Below are 27,250 nucleotides of genomic sequence, written 5' to 3'. Positions count from 1 at the left end.
CAAGCTGGAATCAAGATTGTAGGAGAAATATCAATAATCAGATATGCAGATGATACTACCCTAGTGGGAGAAAGTGAAGAGGAACTAAAGAACCTTTTGATGATGGTGAAACAGGAGAGTGAAAAAGCTGGCTTAAAACTCAACATTCAAAAAAATTAGATCAAGGCATTGGGCCCCATCACTTCATGGCAAATAGATGGGGAAACAATGGAAACAGTGACAAACTTTATTTTCTTGGGCTCCAAAATCACCATGGATGGTGACTGAAGCCATGAAATTAAAAGACACCTGCTCCTTGGAAGAAAAGCAATGACTAACCTAGACAGTGTATTAAAAAGCAGAAACATCACTTTGTTAACAAAGGTCTATGTAGTCAAAGCTATGTTTTTTCCAGTAGTCGTGTATGGATGTGAGAGCTGGATAGTAAAAAAAAGGCTGAGCACTGAAGAATTGATGCATTCAAACTGTGGTGCTGGAGAAGACTCTTGAGAGTCCTTTGGACAGCAAGGATGTTAAACCAAGTCAATCCTAAAGGAAATCAACCCTGAATATTCATTGGAAGTACTGATACTGAAGCTCCGATACTTTGACCCCCTGATTTGAAGAGTTGACTCATTGGAAAAGACCCTGATGCTGGGCAAGATTGAGGACTAGAGCAGAAGAGGGTGGCAGAGGGTGAGATGGTTAGATAGCATCATTGACTCAATGGACACGAGTTTGAGCAAACACTGGGAGATAGTGAAGGATAGGGAAGATAGGGAAGCCTGGTGTGCTGTAGTCCTTGGGGTCTCAAAGAGTTGTACATGATAGTGAAGGAATAACAACAAATGATGCAACAAAATTAAAAATTTAATTCTTTAAAATGATACTAGATAATTCTAAAGATTATTTTCAAAATTGGGCTTCAACAGGAAGCTGCATCCTATTAATTCAAGGGAAATATATAAAAGTGAATAAGTCCAACAGGTGTTAAAATATATTATTATTTAAATATAAAATAATTTGGTAATGACCCATAACTGACTACAAGGCAGAGAAGTATGATAGCTTGGGGGTCAGTACTAGGGAAAAGGGGATCACAAAGATTCTGACACTACTGAACAACTGAACTAAACTAGGAAAAAATTACATTGGAAAATTTTCTGACTTAAAAAATAATTCCCAAGTGACTTAACATATTTAAAATGATAAATAAAAGTATAAAAAAATAGAAGTAAATATAGAAGCATTATTTTTAGTATGCTAGAATGGGAAAAGTCTTTCTGAGCTTAATACAAATCATAGAAGACCTAAAGAAGGATGTTTAATGTATATTGAAGAAAGTGTAGGAGAAAAATTGTAGTGAAAAAAGACAAAAGACAAATGGCAAACTAGGCAAAATATCTACATTATAATAAAGGGCTAAATTATTTAAAATATATGAGCTCCTACACATTGACAAGAGAAAATATTCATGTGAATAAGGCACAAAGGACATTAAAAAGAAAATTCATAGAAGGAAAAATTTATATTTTCTTTGTTTATACAAGGTCAAAATATTAAAAAGTATTCAATACTCTCATAAAATGACAAATGGATTTTAAAACTGAAAATTTTTGATAGACACTGTATTGGTTAAAGTGTTGAAAAAAGGTGATCTGATATAATGATAATGGAAGTATAAGCCCTATATAGTGCTACTGGACAATATTCATCAAAAGTTTAAACATATATTCACCCCTTGGTCAATTAAATCCATTTATAAAAATAGAATTTACATAAAATGTTTGCAGGCAAGGATGGAAATCCTTTGCAATATCTTTTATGGTAGCAAATTATTAGGCAACATAAATGTCCACCAATAGATGGCTGGATAAATAATGTATGATCTAGCCATAAAGCGTAATAGTATAAGGTCATATAAATGAATGCCATTAATATGCATATGGTAATATGCAATAATTTCCAATATTTTGTAAGTAGAAAATGGTAAGATGTGAATCATATATGCATGAGATACTACCATTTGAGTTAAAAAATGAAAGACCCTTATAGGCTTATGTGTAGGTAAATCACAGAATACATCATGAAAGATTAATGAAGTAATGCTGTTACTTCTGCCACAGGAAGGATAATGAGCTGAGAGTAGGAAGAAAACTATTTCTTATCTAATTCTGCATAGGTTCAATTTTCTGGCATTGGGATTTATTTCCTTAAAACTATTCTATGAATGAAAATTTTAACTAGTAATAGAAGGAATTATTATATCAAGTCAGCTTCTAAGAAATATTCATAAATGAAACAAGAATTGTTTGGGTATGACATATATGCTTTTCCCATCAGGAGAACTCATATTTAAGATAGCATTTACTGCTCTTGGGCTTCCCTAGTAACTCAGCTGGTAAAGAATATGCCTGTAATGCAGGAAACCCTGGTTTGATTCCTGGGTCAGGAAGATCTCCTGGAGAAGGGATAGGATACCAACTCCAGTATTCTTGGGCTTCATTGGTGGCTTAAGTAAGTAAAGTTGCTCAGTCATGTACGACTCTTTGGGACCCCATGGACTGTAGCCTACCAGGCTCCTCTGTCCATGGGATTTTACGGGCAAGAGTATTGGAGTGGATTGCCATTTCCTTTTCCAGGGGATCTTCCTGACCCAGGGATCAAACCTGGGTCTCCAGCATTGCAGACAGACACTTTACCATCTGAGCATGAACTGCCTGAAATGTGAGAAATCTGGGTTTGATCCCTGGGCTGGGAAGATCCCCTGGAAAAGGGAATGGCTACCTACTCCAGTATTGTGGCCTGGAGAATTCCATGGACTATTAGTCCATGGGGTTGCAAAGAATCAGACATGATTGAGCAAATTTCACTTTCACTCACTTTACTGCTCTTACTTTCATGCTTTATTAGAGAAAGTATGTTTTCTTGAACTAAAAATTGCTCACTTCTCTGTTACAACTGAGTAGAAAATATTTCACAATAGAAGACATATATTCTACTCCTGTCTCTGCTAAAAGGCCATTACTAAAATTGCATAGGTCTTGCTTCTGTGATTTTTTAAAATAAATAATTTTGGTTTTTGAACCAAATTTTAAATAATTTTGGCTTTTGTTCTTTAACCTTATTTGGGAATAATCATAAAATATCAAATATTAATTACCTTGTTAATAAAATAATATTAATATTAGCTAAAATGGACTTCAAAGTAAGCAGCTTTCTTCAAAATAAAGAAGCTCACTATTATAGGATAATATGAAAAATTTGACTGACTAAATATAACTCTTAAAATGGTATATGCCCAAATAGGCTTAATATGTATAAAGAAAAATGACATAATTAGATACAGAAATTGATAAAGCTATAATTATATTGTATAATTTTAACCATAATCCATTCAAATTGAGAAAAAATATAAAAAATATAATTATAACAAAACATAAAACTCAACTCACAGAGAATATACATAAATCAGTGCCATCAAAATAGAAGGCATATTCTCTCTATGCACATGTGAAACATTTAACAAAATGATCATGTTCTAGTCCACAAAGTAAGTCTCAAGAGATAGCAAAGAATCCATCTAGTAATGAACATTGCACTCTGAGTACAATGAAATTACATTAAAAATCAATAATGAAGATAGCTAAGTTCTTTATATGTTTTAAAACTAAGAATAATTACTAAATAATTTTTTGACTAAGCATCTCAAATAGGGAATGTTTGGGCTTCCCTGGTGGCTCAGATGGTAAAGAATCCACCTGCAGTGTGGAAGACCTGGGTTCGATCCCTGGATTGGGAATATCCCCTAGAGGGGGTGTGGCAACCTACTCTAGTATTCTTTCCTGGAGAATACCCAAGAACAGAGGAGCCTGGCAGGCTACAGTCCATGGGGTCACAAAGAGTTGGACACAACTGAGCAACTAAGCACACAAATAAAAAATTAAAAAATAGAAATATTATGACAGCAAATGTGTAGATTAAAAAGCATGAGCTATTAAAAATTAATGAGATAGAGAATAATTCCAAAATGATGGAGTAAGGACTTCTAAAAGTCCTCTCCTCCATTAGAAACAATAAAAATACTAGCAAAATGGTCATTTTTTTCTAAACTCTAGAAATTAACCAAAGTCTAGTAATAACCAATGCTTATTAAGAAAAAATGCTGAATATCAGTAAGAACAGCAAACTTTGTGGCATTTTAATAAGCACCAATCCCAATTATACAGTCATTAAAAAGAATTAAATAATGCCATTTGCAGGAACTTGGGACCTAGGGATTAGCATACTAAGTGAAGTAAATAAGACAGAGAAGGACAATTATCATGTGATATAATCTACATGAGTTTGGGTAGTTGGTGATGGACAGGGAGGCCTGGCGTGCTGTGGTTCATGGAGTCACAAAGAGTCGGACACGACTGAGTGACCGAACTGAACTGACAAACTACATGTAAAATATTTTTTTAAAAATTATTCAAATGAAATTATTTATAAAGCAGAAACAGACTTATAGAGAATGAACTTATGGTTACCAGCAGGGAAGGGTGGCTGGGAGGGATAGATTGCGAGTTTGGGATTGATTTACTATATTTAAAATAGATAACCAAGGACCTATTCCATTTTAATGAAATGTCCAGAATAGGCAAATCTACAGATACAGAAAATAAACTAGTGGTTGCCAGAGTCATGTGTAGGGGTTTATGGGGAGTGATTTCTAATGTCTGTGGGGTTTGTTGAGGGTGATTAAAATACTCTAAAATTAGACAGTGGTGACAGTTGTATTACTCTCTAAATATACTATAGACCACTGAATTGTATATCTCAATTTATCTGTCATAAGAAAAAAGAAATATGGTAATAATTGTGGAAATTTATAAAAAGTAAAAAAACTGTACATATGCTATTTTTAATCCACTGTTAACTAAAAATCATGTATTTTTACCTCATTTGATTAATCTGTATAACTAAACTAAACTCAACTCTGAAAATTGTTCTATCTATATAAGGAAAGACAATATAGCATTCTGACAGTTTAATGTTTTTCTTCTCTGTATATTTATGCTAGTTGACTAGAGTATTCAAACACACAAAAAATAATATTTAAACTCAAGAATTCAGAAAATATAAAAAGAATTAACTCACAGGAATTAGGAAGAATATAATCAATAAAACTACAGAAACTGATAAAATAGAGAAAAACAGATGATCAAAAAAGACTTATTTTGGTTTTTTGTTACTATTTCCTCTTTGAGAGAATAATGAAAGCTGAAATCAATAACCCAGTATGATATTTTACATACTACTGGGAAATTATCAAGACTAGTTTTAAAAATCACAGGTCTCACAATGGTCTTTTCTTTAATGAAAACAAACAGAAACTCTATATAAAACTTTTAACAATAAAACACAAGTAATAAATTTTAGGTGATTCAATTTTGATGTAGATATATAAACTTCTTTTGAGGCAAACTTAATTTTCAATGAGTATCAACAAAAGGTGAAGCAGTCATCATTTTTACAGTCTTCTAATAATTTTTTCCAGTATACTAGCTCCTGCCTAGTGAGTGACTGAATTTAACAGCTCAGGCCAGTACATCACACTCTACAAAGAAGTGGCTTGGAATTTTTCTATTTTAGCATATTATGAGATTATACACACCCCAAAAAAAGGTTACAATTTACAATTTATAGTAATGGATTTCATGTTTATAAACATAGCACATCAGATGTAGCTTTTTAAAAATGTTCAAAATATTGTAATTTTCTATCTGCAATTCTCTTTTCTTTGATTTTCTTTTATTGCCATTTCAGGTTTGCACAATAATTTTTACAAGATAGAATATGAAAGCAATAGATGACTTGTCTAAGGAGAAGAGTCCCTCTATAGTCCTCTTAGAGTAAATTGTGATTATAACTCTACAGCTAGCAATTCTATATGAATAGCTCCTAATTCTTTTTCATACATATAATATTAAACACAAAATGATATTATAGTTACAGTGTTTTCTGTCTTTCTATTTCAGAATTTTTACTGTCTTCTCTGCTCTCATATATAAGAATTTATTTGGATTTCTCTCTTCCCATATCAGATACATTTATTTTTCACAGTAGAAACTCACTAAGTAATAAATATCTATCATTTCTCTAGCTCAATATATATGACTAGTACCTTTTCTCCATTAATTCAGCTCTAGCTATGCTGGGAATGAATGATAGTCAAGCATTACTGAAGAGTGATATATATGAAGGCAGAGGATAGAATCTATAGAATGAAAGGTAGAATAGACTTTTAAGTGGCAAGAATCTACATTTGATATCTGTTTGTGTATATGAAAGAGAAAGTCAGAGACCAAGAGAGAGGGAGAGCAGAAGCACAGGGCTCCCCTGGCCATCTAGCGGTTGAGAATCTGCCTGCCAATGCAGGGGACATGGGTTTGATCCCTGCTCCAGGAAGATTCCACATGCAGCGGAGCAACTAAGCCTGTGCATCACAACTACTGAGCCTGTGCTCTAGAGTCTGGGAGCCACAACTACTGAAGCCTGCACACCCTAGAACCTGTGCTCCACAGCAAGATAAGCTACAGTCATGAGAAGCCCACACACCGCACCTAGAGAGTAGGCTCTGCTGTCTGCAACCAGAGAAAGCCCATGCTCAGCAATGAAGACCAAGCACAGCCAAAAATAAGTAAATAAATAAACCAAAAAAAAAAAAAAAAAAAAAACTTGTGTAAACCATTAGAAACAAAATAGCTTGACTGCAAATGCACCGGGGTAAGGGACTATATGACATGGCCCAGGGCCTTTTGCTTGGTTTCATTTAATAAATATTTGTGATTACATAAGTAAAGGAATGAATGATTATCAGAATCGGTGAATAAATAGCTAGCCCAGAAGACACTGAATATGGAGGTGATAAATTTTATTACTGAAAGAAGAAAAGAAATGGAGTAAAGAAAGAAGTGAATGAGAAAGGAGAATGATAAAGTGGACTTGGTTAACAAAGGTCAGTGTGAATGAAATTGATAGATGGATAACTGAATGGAGATGCTTGAAATGTCTAAAGTTTAGAACAGATGGCTAATTTCTCTGAATCAATAAGGGAAGGCAATAATCTTAACAGGAAAATAACCAAAGTAAATGAAGAGATGCAAAAGACTAATAGATATATAGAGAAATGCCCAAGTTCATATATAAATAATAAGAAAAAATACCAACTAAAGCAATGAAAAATATCACTATACTCTTAACTCCTATATATTAAGGGAAAATAATAGAATGTTTGATAATTTTGAGCTGGCAAGGATGTGGGAACTTTGGACATGTATTGTTGGTGCAGATGTAGTCTGTTCAGTCACTCTAAAGAAAACTGGTTCTACTTATTCATAGTAAGTATAAGTACATTCCATGAGTTGGGTATCTTAGTCTTGAAAATTTTCAAGCAGATTTATAAAAACATAGATAAACCTGCGTCTATGGCAGTGGTATTTGTGTAAAGATTGGGGATGATTTGAGTGAACCTATGTGGTAGAATGGATAAACAAAAACTGGTACTACAATGTCACATGATTATACACAGTGGTTAGAAGCAACATATCAATTGTACTCATAGCACAGATGGTTAAAAACACAGTAAAAAAATATTGGTATTTTAAGTAATAAAGAGCATTTTTATATTCAATAAGCATTTACTACACAGTTTTCATATATTTCAAAAGAAGTATAAAATAATTTAATTTAATCTCTGCTTTGAAAAAAAAAGTTTAGGTATAAGTAATAGAAATAAGTTTATAAAACAGACTATTCAAAGACATCATAGGAATTTGAGGGCACATAGTAAATAGAGATGACCTGGATCTTCAGAACAGCATGTAAAAGCTCCTGGAGTTAGGAGTAATGAAGTTCAAAAGCTCTTCTCTAGCATCTCTTTACTATAGGCTCTGAGTAAATGAAGTAATCATCTGGTCTTAGTTTCCATAGGTATACAAATTATATTACCTACCTACAAATAAATTACCTATGACATTTTAGATACTTGACAAATGGAAGCTAGCAACAATGTTATAGTTAACTTCCAGAAATGATTCATATGGATTTGGGGATTAACATATGTACACTACTATATAGAATGTAAAATAGACAAACAATAAGGACCTACTGTATAGCACAGGGAACTATAATCAATATTTTCTAATAACTTACAAGGGAAAATAATATGAAAAATAATATAGATGAAACTGAACCACCTTTTTGTTCAATTGAAACTTACACATTGTAAATCAACTCTACTCCCATAAAATAAAATAAAATAAAATAAAATAAAATAAAAAAAAACCAAAACAGAAAGAAAGAAATGATTTACAGAGAGAGATGTGAATAGAATATAGGATTCAAGTTTTCAGAGAGAATGCAGAAGATATTATCATACTTGATAGTCACACATGACAAGGAGCAGTGTACATGAAGGAGATGGCAAAATGAAGTGATATATATGAAAGTCTTGGCCATCATGCATTTGCTATCATTGGTAATGATGAAATCAGAAATAATGTGCATGGAGTGAAAAGCCACAGTGGCAAAAAAAACCCGACACATCAGATTGAAGAGATTAAATGAACAAAAATGAAAAACGTCCTGAATGGCAGGATGAAGAATTTGAGGTTCTTTTCATAATAAAGACTTATTTTAAAAACACAGATGTAGACTGACAGGCATAGATCTCACTTAATTAAAATAGATAAAGGAACGGATGGCCAGATTATAAATGTCCTCCCTGTACCCGCTCCCCCCACCAAATTCATTCTCCTGATCTCTTCACGGTTATCTTCCATTGTTCTCCAAGATAGACTATCTACTTATAAACATCATTTTATTCTTACTATGTTCTTATTCTTACTAAATTCTTTCCATTAATTCTCATCTTCCAGATTAGATTACTTCTCTCTTTACAATAAAAATACCATATTCCTTCAACTTTTTAATATTTTACTTCTCACAAGCTGTCGAACAGTTCAGTTCAGTCGTGCCTGTCTTTCTGCGACCCCATAGATTGCAGCACGCCAGGCCTCCTTGTTCATCAAAAACTACTGGAGTTTAGAAACAGGAGGATGACAAAAATTAGGCCAGAGTGAGTACTGCAATCATCAAGACAATATGTGCAACTCCCAGTCTGTGCTGCAGTACAGATGCTTTTTTCATAGAATTAAAGTTTGGGTGCAAAACAATGCTTAAATTAAGAAAAAAAAAAAAAGCTCAAGTTATAAATGGAGCTCCAAACCAACTATAACTCAATAAAAATATAAAATAAATGGAACTCTGAAAAAGATGATATAAATGGAGCTCCCAATCAAATATAACTCAATAAAACATAAAATAAAATGGAGCTTCAAACATAAATGTAGAAAGTTTAGGTGATGGACACAGTGTACTAATAGGTGGTAACTATGTTTATACATTTTTATTTATATCCATGATCTCATTTTTTTAAAAAAAGATAAATTTTAAAATAGAATTTTAAAAATATTTAAGAAAATTTGATTAAAACAAAGAAATACATTGGTGAGTAAATCTAACCTAATCAGGCCAAGAGAAAATAAAAGAGGGGTGCTTCAATGTTCTTTCTGATGTTATTAGAAATATGCTAATAATTTGTAAGTAGCCTACCTGCCAAACAGCAAAGAAACAAGAGATAGAAGAGATGTGCAGTCAGTAGAAATATTCTAGGTTATTATAAGTAAAAATAAAATACTTAGGAGAAAGGCGATTAACAAATTATGTACTGAAGAGGGAATATATAAGGAACTGACAAAATAAAGTATCCAAGTGCCTAAGAGAAGTGAGGTTTACAGGCATATTAAATAAAAAATAACAATCATTAAAAAATCTTTTGAAAATCATATTATAGTTAACTAGTGAAATGTTAAAAGTGAACCTAGAAAAAAATAGAATAATGAGTTCAACAATTCAGCCAAGGACAGAGTGCAAAAATTTAGGAAGAAATTATTAGAAAAGAGAAAATAATGAGACAACTACAGAGGAAAATTCAAGAGGAAAATAAAAGAGTGAGTCATGCTTCTAATTTGAGACAAAGCGTATTATTATTTTATTTTTAAAATGTCAAGAAGATTAATCACAGATATTGCATTCAATAAAAAGAACACATTTTAAAAAGAAGCACTCAGCTTAGGAATGATGGAAAAAAGGAACAAAAGAGATCAAGAAAAAAGAAATTCTACTTTTAAAGCCCAATAGCTAATACTCAGTCCATTTTATTGAACTATGAATTTGCTCTAGGTTTTTCAAAAAGAAGTGATGTGAATGAAAGACAGAATCAATTTCTTTTTATATGTGAAAATTGGTTTAAATAAAAAAAATAACTTTTAATACCTAACAAAACCTTTGTTATCTGCAACAATATAAATGCTGGCAATGGTATTTAGTATACTGTATAATAGGAAGGTACTAAATTATTAGCAGGAAAATGTTTCCACATAAGAAAAGCTCTATACTAATTTTATTTATTTTTATTTTTAAATTAATTAATTTATTTTAATCAGAGGCTAAATACTTTACAATATTATAGTGTTTTTTTGCCAAACATCAACATGAATCAGCCACGGGTGCACATGTGTTCCCCATTCAGAAACCCCATCCCACCTCCCTCCCCATCCCATCCCCCAGGGTCATCCCAGTGCACCAGTTCTGAACACCCTGTCTCATGCATCAAACCTGTACTGGCGATCTGCTTCACATATGATAATATACACGTTTCAACACTACCCTCTCAAATCATCCCACCTACACCTTCTCCCACAAACTCCAAAAGGCTCTTTTTACATCTGTGCCTCTTTTGCTGTCTCACATATAGGGTCATCGTTACCATCTTTCTAAATTCATGTATATGTGTTAGTATATTGTATTGGTGTTTTTCTTTCTGACTTACTTTACTCTGTATAATAGGCTCCAGTTTCACACACCTCATTAAAACTGATTCAAATGCATTCTTTTTAATGGCTGAGTAATATTCCATTGTGTATATGTACAACAGCTTTCTTATCCATTTGTCTACTGATGGACATCTAGGTTGCTTCCATGTCCTGGCTATTGTAAACAGTGCTGGGATGAACATTGGGGTACACGTGTCTCTTTCAATTCTGGTTTCCTCAGTGTGTATGCCCAGCAGTGGGATTGCTGGGTCATATGGCAGTTCTATTTCCAGTTTTTTAAGGAGTCTCCACACTGTTCTCCATAGTAGCTGTACTAGTTTGCATTCCCACCAACACTATAAGAGGGTTCCTTTTTATCCTCACCCTCTCCAGCATTTACTGTTTGCAGACTTTTTTGATAGCAGCCATTCTGACGGGCATGAGATGGTACCTCATTGTTTGATTTGCATTTCTCTGATAATGAGTGATGTTGAGTATCTTTTCATGTGTTTGTTAGCCATCTGTATGTCTTCTGTAAAGAAATGTCTGTTTAGTTCATTGGCCCATTTTTTGATTGGGTCATTTATTTTTCTGGAATTGAGCTGCAGGAGCTGCTTGTATATTTTTGAGATTAATTCTTTATCAGTTGCTTTGTTTGCTATTATTTTCTCCCATTCTGAAGGCCGTCTTTTCACCTTGCTTATAGTTTCCTTCAATCTGTAAAAGCTTTTAAGTTTAATTAGGTCCCATTTGTTTATTTTAGCTTTTATTTCCATTGCACTGGGAGGTGGGTCATAGAGGATCCTGCTGTGATTTATGTCAGAGAGTGATTTGCCTATGTTTTTCTCTAGGAGTTTTATACTTTCTGTTCTTACATTTAGATGTTTAATCCATTTTGAGTTTATTTTTGTGTATGGTGTTAGAAAGTGGTCTAGTTTCATTCTTTTACAAGTGGTTGACCAGTTTTCCCAGCATCACTTGTTAAAGAGATTGTCTTTTCTCCACTGTATATTCTTGCCTCCTTTGTCAAAGACAAGGTGTTCATAGGTGTGTGGATTTGTCTCTGGGCTTTCTATTTTGTTCCACTGATCTATATTTCTGTCTTTGTGCCAGTACCATACTATCTTGATGACTGTGGCTTTGTAGTATAGTCTGAAGTCAGGCAGGTTGATTCCTCCAGTTCCATTCTTCTTTCTCAAGATTGCTTTGGCTATTCAAGGTTTTTTTGTATTTCCATACAAATTGTGAAATTATTTGTTATAGTTCTCCGAAAAATACCATAGGGATTGCCTATAGATTGCTTTAGGTAGTATACTCATTTTCACTATATTGATTCTTCCAATGCATGAACATAGTATATCTCTCCATCTATTTGTGTCATCTTTGATTTCTTTCATCAGTGTTTTATAGTTTTCTATATATAGGTCTTTTGTATCTTTAGGTAGATTTATTCCTAAGTATTTTATTCTTTGCATCACAATGGTGAATGGAATTGTTTCCTTAATTTTCCTTTCTGTTTTCTCATTGTTAGTGTATAGGAATGCATGGGATTTCTGTGTGTTAATTTCATATCCTGCAACTTTACTATATTCATTTATTAGCTCTAGTAATTTTCTGGTGGAGTCTTTAGGGTTTTCTATGTAGAGGATGATGCCATCTGCAAACAGTGAGAGTTGTACTTCTTCTTTTCCAATCTGGATTCCTTTTATTTCTTTTTCTTCTCTGATTGCTGTGACCAAAACTTCAAAAACTATGTTGAATAGATGTGGTGAGAGTGGGCACACTATCTTGTTCCTGACTTTAGGGGAAATGTTTTCAATTTTTCACCATTGAGGATAATGTTTGCTGTGGGTTTATCATGTATGGCTTTTATTATGTTGAGGTATGTTCCTTCTATGCCTGCTTTCTGGAGGGTTTTTATCATCAATGGCTGTTCAATTTTGTCAAAGCCTTTTTCTGCATCTACTGAAATAATCAAATGGTTTTTATCTTTAAATTTGTTAATGTGGTGTATCACATTGATTGATTTGTGTATATTAAAGAATCCTTGCATCCCTGGGATAAAGCCCACTTGGTCATGATATGTGATCTTTTTAATATGTTGTTGGATTCTGTTTGCTAGAATTTTGTTAAGGATTTTTGCATCTATGTTCATCAGTGATATTGGCTTGAAATTTTCTTCTTTTGTGGCATCTTTGTCTGGTTTTTGTATGAGGGTGACGGTGGTCTCATAGAATGAGTTTGGAAGTTTACCTTCCTCTGCAATTTTCTGGAAGAGTTTGAGTAGGATAGGTGTTAACTCTTCTCTAAATTTTTGGTAGTATTCAGCTGTGAAGCCATCTGGTCAAGGGTCAATCCAAGAAGAACATATAACATTATAAATATATATGTACCCAACATAGGAGCACCACAATATGTAAGGCAAATGCTAACAAGTATGAAAGGGGAAATTAACAGTAACACAATAATAGTGGGCAACTTTAATACCCCATTCACACCTATGTATAGATCAACTAAACAGAAAATTAGCAAGGAAGCACAAACTTTAAAGGATACACTGGACCAGTTAGACCTGATTGGTATCTATAGGACATTTCACCCCAAAACAATGAATTTCACCTTTTTCTCAAGTGCACACGGAAACTTCTTCAGGATAGATCACATCCTGGGCCATAAATCTAGCCTTGGTAATTTCAAAAAAATTGAAATCATTCCAAGCATCCTTTCTGATCACAATGTGATAAGATTAGTTGTCAACTACAGGAAAAAAAAACTATTAAAAATACAAACATATGGAGGCTAAACAACACACTTCTGAATAACCAACAAATCACTGAAGAAATAAAAAAATAAATCAAAATATGCATAGAAATGAATGAAAATGAAATCACAACAACCCAAAACCTATGGTACTCAGTAAAATCAGTGCTAAGGAGAAGGTTCATAGCAATACAACATTACCTCAAGAAACAAGAGAAAAGTCAAATAAATAACCTAACTTGACACTTAAAGCAACTAAAGAAGGAAGAAATGAAGAACCCCAGGGTTAGTAGAAGGAATGAAATAAAAATTAGGGCAGAAATAAGTGAAAAAGAAACAAAGGAGACCATAGCAAAAATCAACAAAGCTAAAAGCTGGTTCTTTGAGAAGATAAATAAAATAGACAAAGCATTTGCCAGACTCATTAAAAAAAGAAAAGAATAAAAAAGGGGGGGAGAAGAATCAAATCAACAAAATCAGAAATGAAAATGGAGAAATCACAACAGACAACACCGAAATACAAAGGATCATAACAGACTACTATCAGCAACTATATGCCAAGAAAATGGACAACTTAGAAGAAATGGACAAGTTCTTAGAAAAGCATAACTTTCCAAAATGGAACCAGGAAGAAATAAAAATCTTAACAGACCCATCACAAGCATGGAAATTGAAATTGTAATCAGAAATCTTCCAGCAAACAAAAGTCCATACTAATTTAAAAGGTGAAATATAATTTTGACTCTCTGTTAAATTTTAAACAAAACTAGGTGTGATACACAGCAATCTTAACACTGATAAATGACATGGTACTATTAGATTTTCTTTCTAAGCTGAGAGTAGAAGGGGTCAATTCCATTAGAAGAGTTATCTTTGCACCTGGTAACTTATATTCAAAAATTGAATTGTTCTAATATTTAACTTGAGTTAAACTGATTTCATAGAGTACAAAGCCATAATAAGTCGATCATTTTGTCATCTGTATCCAAAACCATAAATGGAGCCAATTCTCTTGTAAAACATGATTATATGTCTAAGTTTGATCTATCATTCCCCTACTCCAAATATATATATGAAATGGTTATTTTTATTTCAATAAACTGCTATTTTTTTGCTAATTTCGTTGTCTAAGAATTCTGTAAGAGAAAAAGTCAAAGGAATGCTTGCTAAATTTATGCCTCTAGGACTCAAATTTTAACAGGAGAAAACAACTACAAGACAGCATTTGAAAAAAGTAATAAAATAATTTAATATTCTCTGAATAAATCATCCTTTTAATTGCATATTACTTTATTGGATACTATGTAAAACACAAGAGAAAAATCTATAACTTGATTTCTGACTTCAAGACATCTATTACTTTAATGGAGAAGTAAAGAGTAAAGCAGGAAGATAAATAAAATTATAAATAAATAAATATGGCCATATATTTCTTTAGACAAATTCTAGATATAGAAAGGAAAAATAAGTGGAGAGAGTCAGCATGTTTGGAAGAAGACTCCATTAAAGAAGAAAGATTTGAGCTAGTAGGTTTTAAAAATATCCAGAATTTTTAGAAACAAAGAGGGAAAGTACAATCTAAGTAGAAGAAAAAAAGCAAAAAATGTTTATGATATATGGGTTCTTAGGAGCTTCAAGAAGCCTGGGTACTCCTAATCAGAAATTTTTAGAGTCCAAAAACAGTTGGAAAAAAGTATAACAAAGGTAAAGAAAAATGAATCAAATATATTCAAGTACATTTATCATATCAACAAAAACAGTTTTTGATGGAGGAATATACGTGCTTTTTAAAATTAACACATTCAGTAACAAGATTAAGCAGTGGGTCAAATGACTCCTATTACTGAAGGAGCAGTGGTTTTCAAAGCCTGAGAGTAAGAGATTTTGAGATATTAGCAACAACTTTTAACATGATGTGAATATGTCTATTACTTCACAGTGATATTTCACAGTGGTCACTTCACAGAGACATAGTCATTGTTGCTGCTAAAAACTGGTTGTGGCATACATTCACAACTGAAAGAAATATTAACTTTCAGGGAGAGAGTAAAGAAAATAAAAGTGCAAAATTTGTCCTTAAGAGACTTCATGGACCCCCTCCAATTCTATCCATGGACCTCTTAGTGCCCAGTGAGTCAGACTAATAATCTAGAGAAGTTAATGGGAAACCATCATTCACTAAGCACTGAACCAGTGTGGGGCATAGTAAAAGTGCTTCTTGTCATTTTTTGCAACATGTTGTTGGGCTGGGCATTGATATTTGAAAGATAAGAAAACCAAAGCTGAAAAGTTTTGGGTGACCTGCCTGGGGTCAAATACACTATGATTGCCAGCTACAGGATTAGATTTCAAATTTTGGCACGTTCCATAGCCTTCACTTGCTTTTCCTACTGTGGAATGTGACCTAGAGAATCAGCAGAATGTCTTAAATGGGCAAGCAAGAGATGAAAACAGCCAGAGTTAAGCTGTTTTTAAGAGCAGTAGAGATACAGATGGTGGTTCCGACAGTAAAGAATCCTCCCGCAGTGTGGGAGACCTGAGTTTGATCTCTGGTTTGGGAAGATCCCCTGAGGAGGGAATGGCAACCCACTCCAGTATTCTTGCCAGGAGAATCCCCATGGACAGAGGAGCCTGGCGGGCTGCAGTCCATGGGGCTGCAGAGACTTGGACACGAAAGACTAAGCACAGAGATTCAGATGAAGTGTGGGACAGGGCCAGACTTTATGGGGTTATAAAAAGCATTCAAAAATAAATAAAAGTAAATGCTTTGGAGCATAGAAAAATAAGCACCTGGGAAGCAAGATGACAAAAGCAGGTATTTAAAGAAAAGATAATCAGATGCCTTGTAGTGGTAAAGGATTGTTGTAATATTTTTGGTCCAAAAGATTTTGGTATAGGTCTAATATGGTGCATTATACTCTAACGCCTTTTCTAAAATTAACCAAATCCATTAGTAATTTTCTGAGTTGTTTTTGGATTCTTTTCTAAATATCCATTCTTAAATATAGCAAGATACACAATACAGAAACACATACAACTTGCTAGTCTTAAACATAGTGAAACATACATCTACTTACCAACACTTGTGCAACTTTCACCATCCACATCCAGGGTCCACCCTTCATAACATGAGCACTTGACTGTCTGCTTGTGCTGTTCACACACTTGACTGCACTTTAGATGATTGCTACAATAATCTACAATTTCACACGTTTTATTGTCTCTGCCAAGTCGAAGTCCTTCAGGGCAGGAACAGACAATTCCTCTTCCAGGAATTACAGAACAGTGGTTGCTACAGCCTCCATTGTTCAGTGAACATTCATCTATAAAAGGAGAGGAACAGATAATAGGACAGCATTAATTGTTTTGTCCAATTAAATACTAATCATTGAACTCATTTCTTTAAATCTAGAATTAAAGATTATAAATAAATTAAGATCTTTTCAGATTTTTTAAAAATTTAGTCCTAAAGTGGTAGGGATGATGAAAAATGTATCCAATGATCAAATAAAATTCTATATGATACAAATTGGCTGCCCATGTGGTGCTAGTGGTAAAGAATCTGCCTGCCAGTGCAAGAGAGGTAAGAGACGTGGGTTCAATCCTTGGGTTGGGAAGATCCCCTGCTGAAGGAAATTGCAACCCATTCCAGTATACCTGCCTGGGAAATCCCATGGACAGAGGAGCCTGGTGAGCTGAAAAGAGTCAGACATGACAAGCATAGCAAGGCTAATGACATAAATTGGGAATGGAACATTTGCATTTCTCTAAATTTTAGAGTACACTTTATTGTACTCCATAGAACTGAAGTGAGTAAAGTGTTTCTGTTATTACTGGAAAGATTATGCTCAGTCTTTTAGCAACTTGCAAAATCAGAATTTTGGGGCTTCCAAAAGAGAAACACATATACTGAAGATATGAAAATTTGATTATCACACTGTTTATAAATATGCAGGCACATGCATTTATATATGTATGTATATATCTATGTATTGTTTTCTACATCTATAGTCTGATTTAAAATTATAATCCAGAATGGATTAGTTTATCCTTTACTGACTACAGATATTTATTCAGGTAAATTATACACTGTACCTCATATATTTATTATTATTAATTCAATGAGGCCATAGAAATAGAATAAACAATAAACAAAAATACTTGACCTGGCATTTTGGGCTGAAATGATGAGCAACTAAAATTGACTGCACAGATGATAATAGTTTGATAAAGAAAGAATTTTTCTTGAAGGCACTGATTTATAATTACACATTCGATAAATTTATCATTCTACTTCATCACAAGATAGTAGGATCTATGAGAATATACAAACATCCTTTCTGTTTACCATGTATATCCCATACATAGTTTACCATGTATATCCCATATATATCCCATATATCCCATGTATATCCCATACTCTAGCATAGAGTAGGCAGTTAAAAACACATACTGAATAAGAAAATTTAACAAAATCATCCAAAAACACACAACTGTCCCTAAATTGATCTAGTATCTGTCCACTTGGGAAATTTCAAAGTATCATATTTACGCACTTGACAAAAATAGCCGGCAATTATTTTTGCAACCATTATATTAACTCTTGCTATATATTACTATATTCAGTTCAGTTCAGTCACTCAGTCATGTCCAACTCTTTGCGACCCCATGAATCGTAGCACGCCAGGCCTCCCTGTCCATCACCAACTCCTGGAGTTTACTCAAACTCATGTCCATCAAGTCAGTGATGCCATCCAGCCATCTCATCCTCTGTCGTCCCCTTCTCCTCCTGCCCCCAATCTCTCCCAGCATCAGGGTCTCTTCCAGTGAGTCAACTCTTCGCATGAGGTGGCCAAAGTATTGGAGTTTCAGCTTCAGCATCAGTCCTTCCAATGAACACCCAGGACTGATCTCCTTTAGGATGGACTGGTTGGATCTCCTTGCAGTCCAAGGGACTCTCAAGAGTCTTCTCCAACACCACAGTTCAAAAGCATCAATTTTTCAGTACTCAGCTTTCTTCACAGTCCAACTCTCACACCCATACATGACCACTGGAAAAACCATAGCCTTGACCAGATGGACCTTTGTTGGCAAAGTAATGTCTCTGCTTTTTAATATGTTATATTAGGCGTCTATTAACAAGGACAAAATAAGTCTTGTCTTCCTTGGCTTTAAAAATATCTGAGTAGTTTTCAAAGTGTGTTCATTTAGGTGTATTTTTAGACATACTGAAAAGGAATATTGTTCAATGATTTGTGAATTGCAATAATATTTTCTTATATAGCTCTAATACGTTTTGTTCTCTATGGAAATTCACCCAGTTCAAAAATTTGGACTGGAAAGTTAAGGCTTTCAAAAATATTCTCTGCAGATTTAAAAGTTCTTTATGGGTCAACTATTCTTCACATTTATCACCATAAAAGATGTTACAGCAATAAGAAAAGAAAAATGACTACATTAACTGCTGTCTCTAAGAATTCAAGTTTGGTATTATTTTAAAGAAAAAAGAGATTCGTTTCTTGGTTCCTCCAAGTATGTTTGTTCACCTATAATCATAATCATTTCAAAATAGCAGTCGTTTTAAAGTATTTGCTCCATTTTAGTTCAATTGACATTCTTTTTCAAGAGAATTACTGTAAAGTAATGTCATCATACACAGCAGGTGAAAAAAATTGTTACAATGCTTTTAGCTTATTTCAAGTATGATTGTTCACTCACTATTCAAATGTCTCTTTCTGATACTATCTTTAGAATTAAGTCGTAGATTTTAGGATAAACACAAATTCACATTGAAATACGCAAATTAACATATATAATTGAATGGCAATAGTATCACTAGTCCCTTGCCAATTTTCCCTTAACCCTACACCTATCATCCTGTAGCTTCTTTTAAATTTTTGTTACCTGAGAAAGCTGCTCTCATTGACTGAACTCCAGTCAAGAGTCTCTTTATCTTCCTTTTAGCTAGTCCTCAGTCTTGGCCAGTAAAAACTGCAGACTCTCAGCACAAACAATTTCATTGTCTAATGTTCTCCCCATCCCCTTGCTCTCAACCCAATAAAAGACTTGGACAAATAGTACAGTTTCTAAAAGCTCATAGCAGCATCCCTAGAATGATTTCAGCCCCCCTTATGTGCCCGCCTGAGAAAGCTCCATGACTCCATGAAGCTGTCAGGAGAATTCATTGTTTGTTTCAGCCACAACCTGATGATAGGCAGACAACCCCCTGAACCCCATATTAGAGCAATTATTTTTGAAAGTTTGCAAAATAAATCCTTTTTTTTCCCCTCTCTTTTGCACCCTTGCCATGTAAATCTTCTACCACACAGAGTGTTTTGTTTTGTTTTTTGAGCACCTGCAAGTCACCTTTTGAAATATAAACATTCAAAGAGATAACTCTCTCAGTCTTACTCCCAGCCCTTTTGAGCATCTTGCTCTGATTTGTATCACGGACTCCAGTCCTAAAGGATTCCCTGGTGGCTCAGTGGTAAAGAATCCATCTGCCAAGGCAGGAGACTCGAGTTTGATCCCTGGGTTGGGAAGATCCCCTGGAGAATGAAATGGAAACCCACTCCAGGATTCTTGCCTGGGAAATCCCATGGACAGGTGAGCTTAGTGGGCTACAGTCCTGGGGTCACAAAGAGTTGGAGATGACTTAGTGATTAAACAACTTCAGTCATAAGGATAAGAGAAGTTAGTATCTTCTCTGGAATGAGCATCAATTATTAAAACTAGGAGGCCTAGACACATGCACCCTTCCTCCCCATCTCAAATCCCCCAACCCTGCACCCTGCTTAGCATCCCTAAGCACATTGCAGCCTTTAAAGTTTCTCACCATTTGTTTTGATGAAGCTGATTTCAATTTATGTTGGACACTCATCCTATTGCAATAGTCATTACTGAATAAGATTGATCTTTATCATTTTAATTGGTGTTCAGTTTTGCTTATTTTTGACATACATTTGTAACAAAAATCAACAGTTAACTCCCATCACGAATGGTTAAAACCTTATCTGTGTGTGTGTTTAGTCACTAAGTTGTGTTTGACTTTTTTGAGACCTCATAGACTGTAGCCCACCAGGCTCCTCTGTCTGCGGGATTTTCCAAGCAAGAATACTGGAATAGGTTGCCATTCCTTCCTCCAGAGGATCTTCTTGACCCAGGGATTGAACCCATGTCTCCTGTGTTAACAGATGGGCTCTTTGTCACTGAGCCACCATTTGTTTCTTAAGTGCATTTCCTTTTGAAATCACTTAAAATTCCCCTGGGTGGGGAGTGGGGGGAGTCTTTTCACTAGGATTAAATTCCACGAGCTTTTTTTTTTAAAAATTTTATAGATCAGATTTATTTGGAGAAAACAACCTGATTACACAAAGGGTGGAAGTTTACATCTGAAGACATCATCCAAGTATTGAGTCTACAGATTATAAGTTATTTTCATAAATTTTACACATATTAAGGAGTAGGATAGGAATCATCTCTGCTGTTGTTTCAACAGTAGGTAGGAAAGCAGAGAGGAAAAGAAGAGCTATTTTGGATATAACTATTTGGAAGGAGTTGACATGAAGAGCTCCAATCCTACAGTTTCATCCTCTATAGCAAATGGCTTAAAAAAACATTATCAACTTAGGGTATCTCTCTCTAAAAGCCACTTCTTAGCTATGAACCAATTCATGTCAATGATTTTAAGTTAATTCACTTGGTATATTTTTCATGTCCACTGGGTAAATGACTCATGATGCCCATTGCTGCAGCATTCAAACCAACACCCTTGTCTGGCTGGACAGGACCTAACCTAGGATTGATGGGGGGGAAAAAAACCTTGAAAACAAGAGAACAAAGTGTCTTTTCTCTACAGGTACCAATATTGCTGATAAATGATACCAAGCAAAATTGTGGAGAAATAAAACATTGTACAAAATGTTTATAGTGCTTTGTATTTCACCTATTTCAGTATTTATGTGATGCGATTAATTTTCCTAGAAAATGGTGGTTAAATAGTTTGATGAGTCATTGTTTATTCTGCTATGGTAACAGACTGATACTGTATAATCCTGTGGATGCCTCCTAGTTAATTCTGGCTGAATTAAGCAACTAATAATTACAGCAACTATCTAGGACTCATATTCTTCAAAAGTAAAATAAATGCTCAATGAGTTTAAAAAAATTACCATCTACCTGACTGATAGTACAGAGGTGCACATAAAAGCACTTCTTTCTTTTAGGGAGAAAGAGGAGCCTTCTGCAATTCAGTTTCTTGACCAGTGCTTCTTTTTGTTTTTCACTGTTCCAGTTCTTCCTCAACTTCATCTCATAAAGGATAGAGTGCATGAGTTCAATATGCCACAGGATATGCCAATCAAGATAAGAATGGCTTTTTATGTTCTCTGGTACTTACAAACCCAGCTTTACTGAGATGTTTTATACTGTCTATAATTATTTAAAATCCTTGACTAAGGCTTCATGGCCAATGAGTACAGTAGTTTGATAAGCAAGAGCTGGGTTTCAATCTTGAAGTAGAGAAATAAACTCAGAAGAAATTCCCTTTCCTTTTTTTACTTTCCCAATTGAGGGAGCAGAGGATAGGAAAATAAGGTCACATTTTCTTATGATTCTCTACATTTTTCTAATGACAGTATTTTCTCTTCTTTTTCTTTTGTTTCCTTCATTTACCCCAAAAGGTGAAAAAAGGGTAGAAAACCACTAATTTATTTCAATACCTGAAATACATCAGATATTATGACCATGATTTCCTGACAGACATCATTAGGTCCATTTTTTTTTTTTTTTATGAAGAAACTTACAATTCCAGAAGTTGAGCCACCTTTCTAGGTGACTTAATTGAACATATTGAAGGAGAGAATTCAAACTGTCAAAAATCTTATTTTTTTTCTATAATTGCACACTTTCAATTTTAATACTGCTGATAGTTTCCTTCTTTTAGAAACCTCATGAGCAATTTTCATATACTGTAAGGTAAGAGATATTTCCATCCACCAAACTACTTTATCAGGGAGAATAAGCTGGAAGAAAAAGAAGTGAATACATGTAAACTAACTCTGTCATTCCTTAACTGCAATTTTTTTTGGTTTAATTTTTAAAGCTTTTGCTTGTTTAAATGTTAGCAATGCTGAATGAAGACTGTTGTATTTACTGTTTCAAGGTTATTTTATAGAATCACAGATTGTTTGGAAGATATTTTATTGCACAAAGTTTAAAAAGAACAAGTCTTTTTACATCACTCAATATGCTATTAATGCTCAATTCAGATCAAAATATGATAACTGTAGACTTAAATGTAGTTGTCTTCCTATTTCTAATCAGGTAGCTTCATGATTTCCTAAAGTCATTTTCTTACTGCCTCAAGTCATCTCATTATTGTTCTTATCATTCTGTAAACTCTTCATTACTCTATTGATGTCACCTTCAGTATTGTCTGGAAAACATATTTTTAAAAATCTCCTCGTTAAATCTCTGATCTCCCCACAGAGAAGGAAATGTAATTGCTTTATATGTGCTGGTGGCATAAGGAGATGGCTAGTTGCAATTTATTTCAAAGCTCAAAAGCTATCAGATTGAAATCATTTTAACTAGAGAAAACATACTAAAGAAAGCTACTGTATGAGAATGAAAAACTTCTGAGAAAATCATATAAAATTGAATAATAGACTAAGTGACTAATACTTTCACTTCATTATCCAGTTTCTTCCTTTCACCTTCCTAAAAAAGGTTTCTAGTATAATGATCAGAAGGCTGGACAAAATCTATTGGATGGTAGTAAACTTCATCCCATGGTTTAGCAATAACAATAATCTCCTTTAGTAATAACAGGAAGCTCCTGTTCTGAGTGACTCACTGATGAAAAAATAATCAGTTCAATTGTGGAAACAACAATGAATATTCAGAGAACTTAAGTGAAAGTGTTAGTCACTCAGTCGTGTCCAACTCTTCACAAGCCCATGGACTGTAGCCTGCCAGGCTCCTCTATCCTCTATCCACGGAATTCTCCAGGCAAGAATACTGGAGTCAGTAACCATTTCCTCCTCCAGGGGATCTTCCTGACCCAGGAGCTGAACCCAGGTCTCTTATACTACAGGCAGACTCTTTACTCTCTGAGTCACCAGGGATGCCCAAATGAGGAACACAGCTATACAACTGTTAGGTTAGCTGGATGAACGTTAACCTTCTCTGCTTCATTTTTACAAATTTATGATCATATTTAAATTTTCAAATAAATATACAGTGCTGCAAAATGTAAGTAGGGTTCATGCTAAACTTTACATTTAAAGAGAATGACTGGAGGGAGCTAATGCTTCTAGAATAAGTATCAAGGAGTAGACTAAACGGTTCTAGTCTCCAGAGAGAAGCAAGGCAGTGAAATGTACAATACCACAGAGGTCGCCTTCATCAGACCCGTCAGGGACAATCCCGTCTCCCATTGCAGAGTTTCTCTGGCTGCAGGCAGACTGAGGTGTCATTAGCACAAGGGTACTTGGGTGGTCCACACAAGAAATTGTCACAATCATCTTCATCTGATTGATCTTCGCAATCAATATCTCCATCACAGACCCAGGCTTTGCTGATGCATCTCCCTTAAGAAAATAGAAACAACATGCATTTAATTTTTGCAATTAAGCCATGGTAATAATGAGGATCATTGTCTTCAGTCAGAGCAGAACAAATTGCTATTACCAAGAAATCTATTTGGTGACAGTTTGACAGCTTATTTTCACAAAGACATGAGTAGTACTTGTCTTGTTTGTTAACAGTGTTCTTAGCATGAAAGCCTTGATACTTTCTTTAGTTTCAAGTTATTGATTTACTCTATTTACTCTAAAAGGAAAAAAAAATAGTATAACTAATTTATAGTAGTACAAGTCCCTTTCAGAGTCCTAAATTTAGATAAATGCTATCAGTGTCTTCTAGAGCTCTAAAATTAAGTAAATGCTTTATTTTTTAAGGTGACAATGTTTCTGTCATTACATTTATAACCTTAAGACATCAACTTCTCATATTTAGACTATGTACATGCCCTTTCACAGAAGAATATAAAATGTTACTAAACATTTTAGTAATTAAGATATATACAGACAAAATTTAGAGAAATATATTTTCTTTATTGACTTTGAAAGAAAAAAAAATATTATTTAGCCAGAATGTTTCAAAAGCGAATATGTGAAATTCCTGAAAAGCAATGTTTTTTGTCTATCAAAATTGCTTTATTGAAAAGTATTCCTTTCCATAATATTTTTATTTTTCTTCTAATTAAAATTGTGTTTTCTCAATTATACAATATTAAGGTGAAATGAAAATAAAAAAATCTACCTAAAAGGGTAAATGCTAGTTATTAGCTGATTACATACCAACATTTCATAAAATAAGTGGGGCAAATAAAAAGAAAATGGAAAAATATTAAATTGTATATGTCTAAGTGTCACTATGTATTTAAAGGTCTTCAAACTTAAGCCTATTGAATTTTAATGTACTTGAATACTGGTGAAAAGATGCTTTATTTATAGAAATATGTTAGAAATTTTCCATGCTATTATATGTTAAATAAGAGAAAAACATAAATGATCAGTTCCACATGTAATATAAATTATTGTATAGAATATACAATATGGAATATTATAGTTTATAATATTCAACATTATTTATCAAAATATTCTCAAAAAAGAATGGATGAATATTTCATTAATGACTGATTATAAATAGAAGAATATTATAAATTTTCCCTTAACAGCATAGCTAAAACAAAGTTAATATTTTATATTACCTGGAAATATTACATAGTGCAATTAGATAGTAGAAAGACATGAGGTATAAAACTAGAAAATAATATCATTACATGAAGTTAATACAACTGCATAATTATAAATCAGTAAAACTAAGTTAGCACTATAAGAAACTGAGAATTTAAAAAAATGTAGATAGTTTCAAAAATGCTACAAAAATCAATAGATTCCATGTATATAAATACAGCAGAAGAAAATGTCAGCCAAAAAATCTACAACAACACAAAGTATTTTGGGTTAAACTACAAGAACTGTGTATTATTTGTATGAAAAACATCAAAAGTTTATTTTAAAAAAAACTCAAAAGAAGCCTTGAATAAAGATATAGTTTGATTTCAGAGAGTAAAATATATTAATAGAAAGGTATTATTTTTCCTCAAATTAGTTCTATACCAATTTTAATTTTATTATTTTAATCCCATGAACTTATCCTAAACTTAAGAAAATAAAATTGCAAATATTATGGGGCGTCTTCTAAAAAATACAGACAGTTTGCTGAGTAGGAACTATATATGCCAAATATTTAGACATGTTTTAAAAGTAATATTAGTTAAATTTTGTCATAATGGAGTATAAGTATGCATCAATAATTAAATAGCATAGTGACATTAGAAGTAAAGTCACTTATCTATGTGGTTTTAATACACAAAAATTGACAATTCAAAATAGTAGAGAATAAGTAATTACAAAATTAATTCTGTTAGGATTATTGATGAGCCACCTGGAGAAAAATAAAAGGCTGAATCTTCACTCAATATTTACACCAAAATAAATTAAAGACAAATCAAGAAGTAAGTGTTTTAAAACAAAAATGATGAAAGCAAAAACATTCTAGAATAAAATAGCTGTTAAAACAAAACCCCGAAATGGTCATTATACAAACACAGAGAGCATAAAGGACAAGTTGATAAACTTAATACTGTCCATATTGAACAATAAAATCCATCTATAAAGTCAAAATAAAGTCAATAAAACAGAAAAAGAAATCACTATATTTGATGAAAAAGGTACATTACTTTGAAATAGAAAAGGTTCCTATAAATCAATAAGATAAAAATCAATAAACCAGTATAAGTGCAAGGTTTATAATGAATCAAAATAGCTTATCAACATATGGAGTTAAAAACATCTTTCAATTAAAAAAAATAAAAACAACAATTTGATAGCATTTTTCCTCTCTTGGATTATGATTAAAAAGCTGTGTAACACAAAGATAAATTTGACAGGGGTATGAAAAACAACACCGGTGTTAAAGGGGCTACAGATTGGGATCATTTCTTTGTAAGGCAATATTATGAAATCTAGTAATGAAAAATATATCAACTTTTCACCACTGTAGTTCTAATTTTAGAATATTTTTCCATTGGTATATTATGCCCAAATGTACAAAGATAAGTAAACGAGCATCTGTGTTGCTGCTTTGTCTATATTAGCAAAAGTCTGGTAGCAAGTTAAATTCAGACTGCAAGACTGGCAACATCAATTACAACGCATCCATACATTGAAATTATATACCTGAGTGAAAAAGAATGAGATAATTCTGCATAAGTTAAAATAAAACAATCTCCCTATCATGTTAATAAAAAGGGCCTACAACTGAGTATGCTGTAGATATTCTTTTATGTTAGAACTGTTTAGCAATAGGTGTGACTATATTTCCATACATATGTCAATATAAGCACATATACAGGCTTGTCTCTACATGAATTCTTTATGAAGGTCTACACAGAAAATAATTAAAAGTGATTGCCTCTGGTGAGGAAGTCTTAAGGTACATGGGAGTAAGAGAGATTA

General features: G+C 33.4%; 1 protein-coding gene across 1 annotated transcript in view; it reads right to left on the bottom strand.

The window, feature by feature from the left end:
* LRP1B (LDL receptor related protein 1B) overlaps positions 1–27,250 on the bottom strand; it is a 2,064,747-nt gene that overhangs the window by 729,464 nt on the left and 1,308,033 nt on the right. Inside the window, 3 exon segments of the mRNA XM_070476260.1 lie at positions 16,739–16,984; positions 24,052–24,082; positions 24,084–24,253. Of these exon segments, the coding sequence (XP_070332361.1) occupies positions 16,739–16,984; positions 24,052–24,082; positions 24,084–24,253 (447 nt within the window).

Source organism: Odocoileus virginianus, chromosome 13, assembly GCF_023699985.2.
Source record: "Odocoileus virginianus isolate 20LAN1187 ecotype Illinois chromosome 13, Ovbor_1.2, whole genome shotgun sequence".
NCBI classification, from domain to species: Eukaryota; Metazoa; Chordata; class Mammalia; order Artiodactyla; family Cervidae; genus Odocoileus; species Odocoileus virginianus.
Note: the sequence above shows the minus strand (reverse complement) of the source record. Positions and strands in the feature narration are given on the sequence as shown.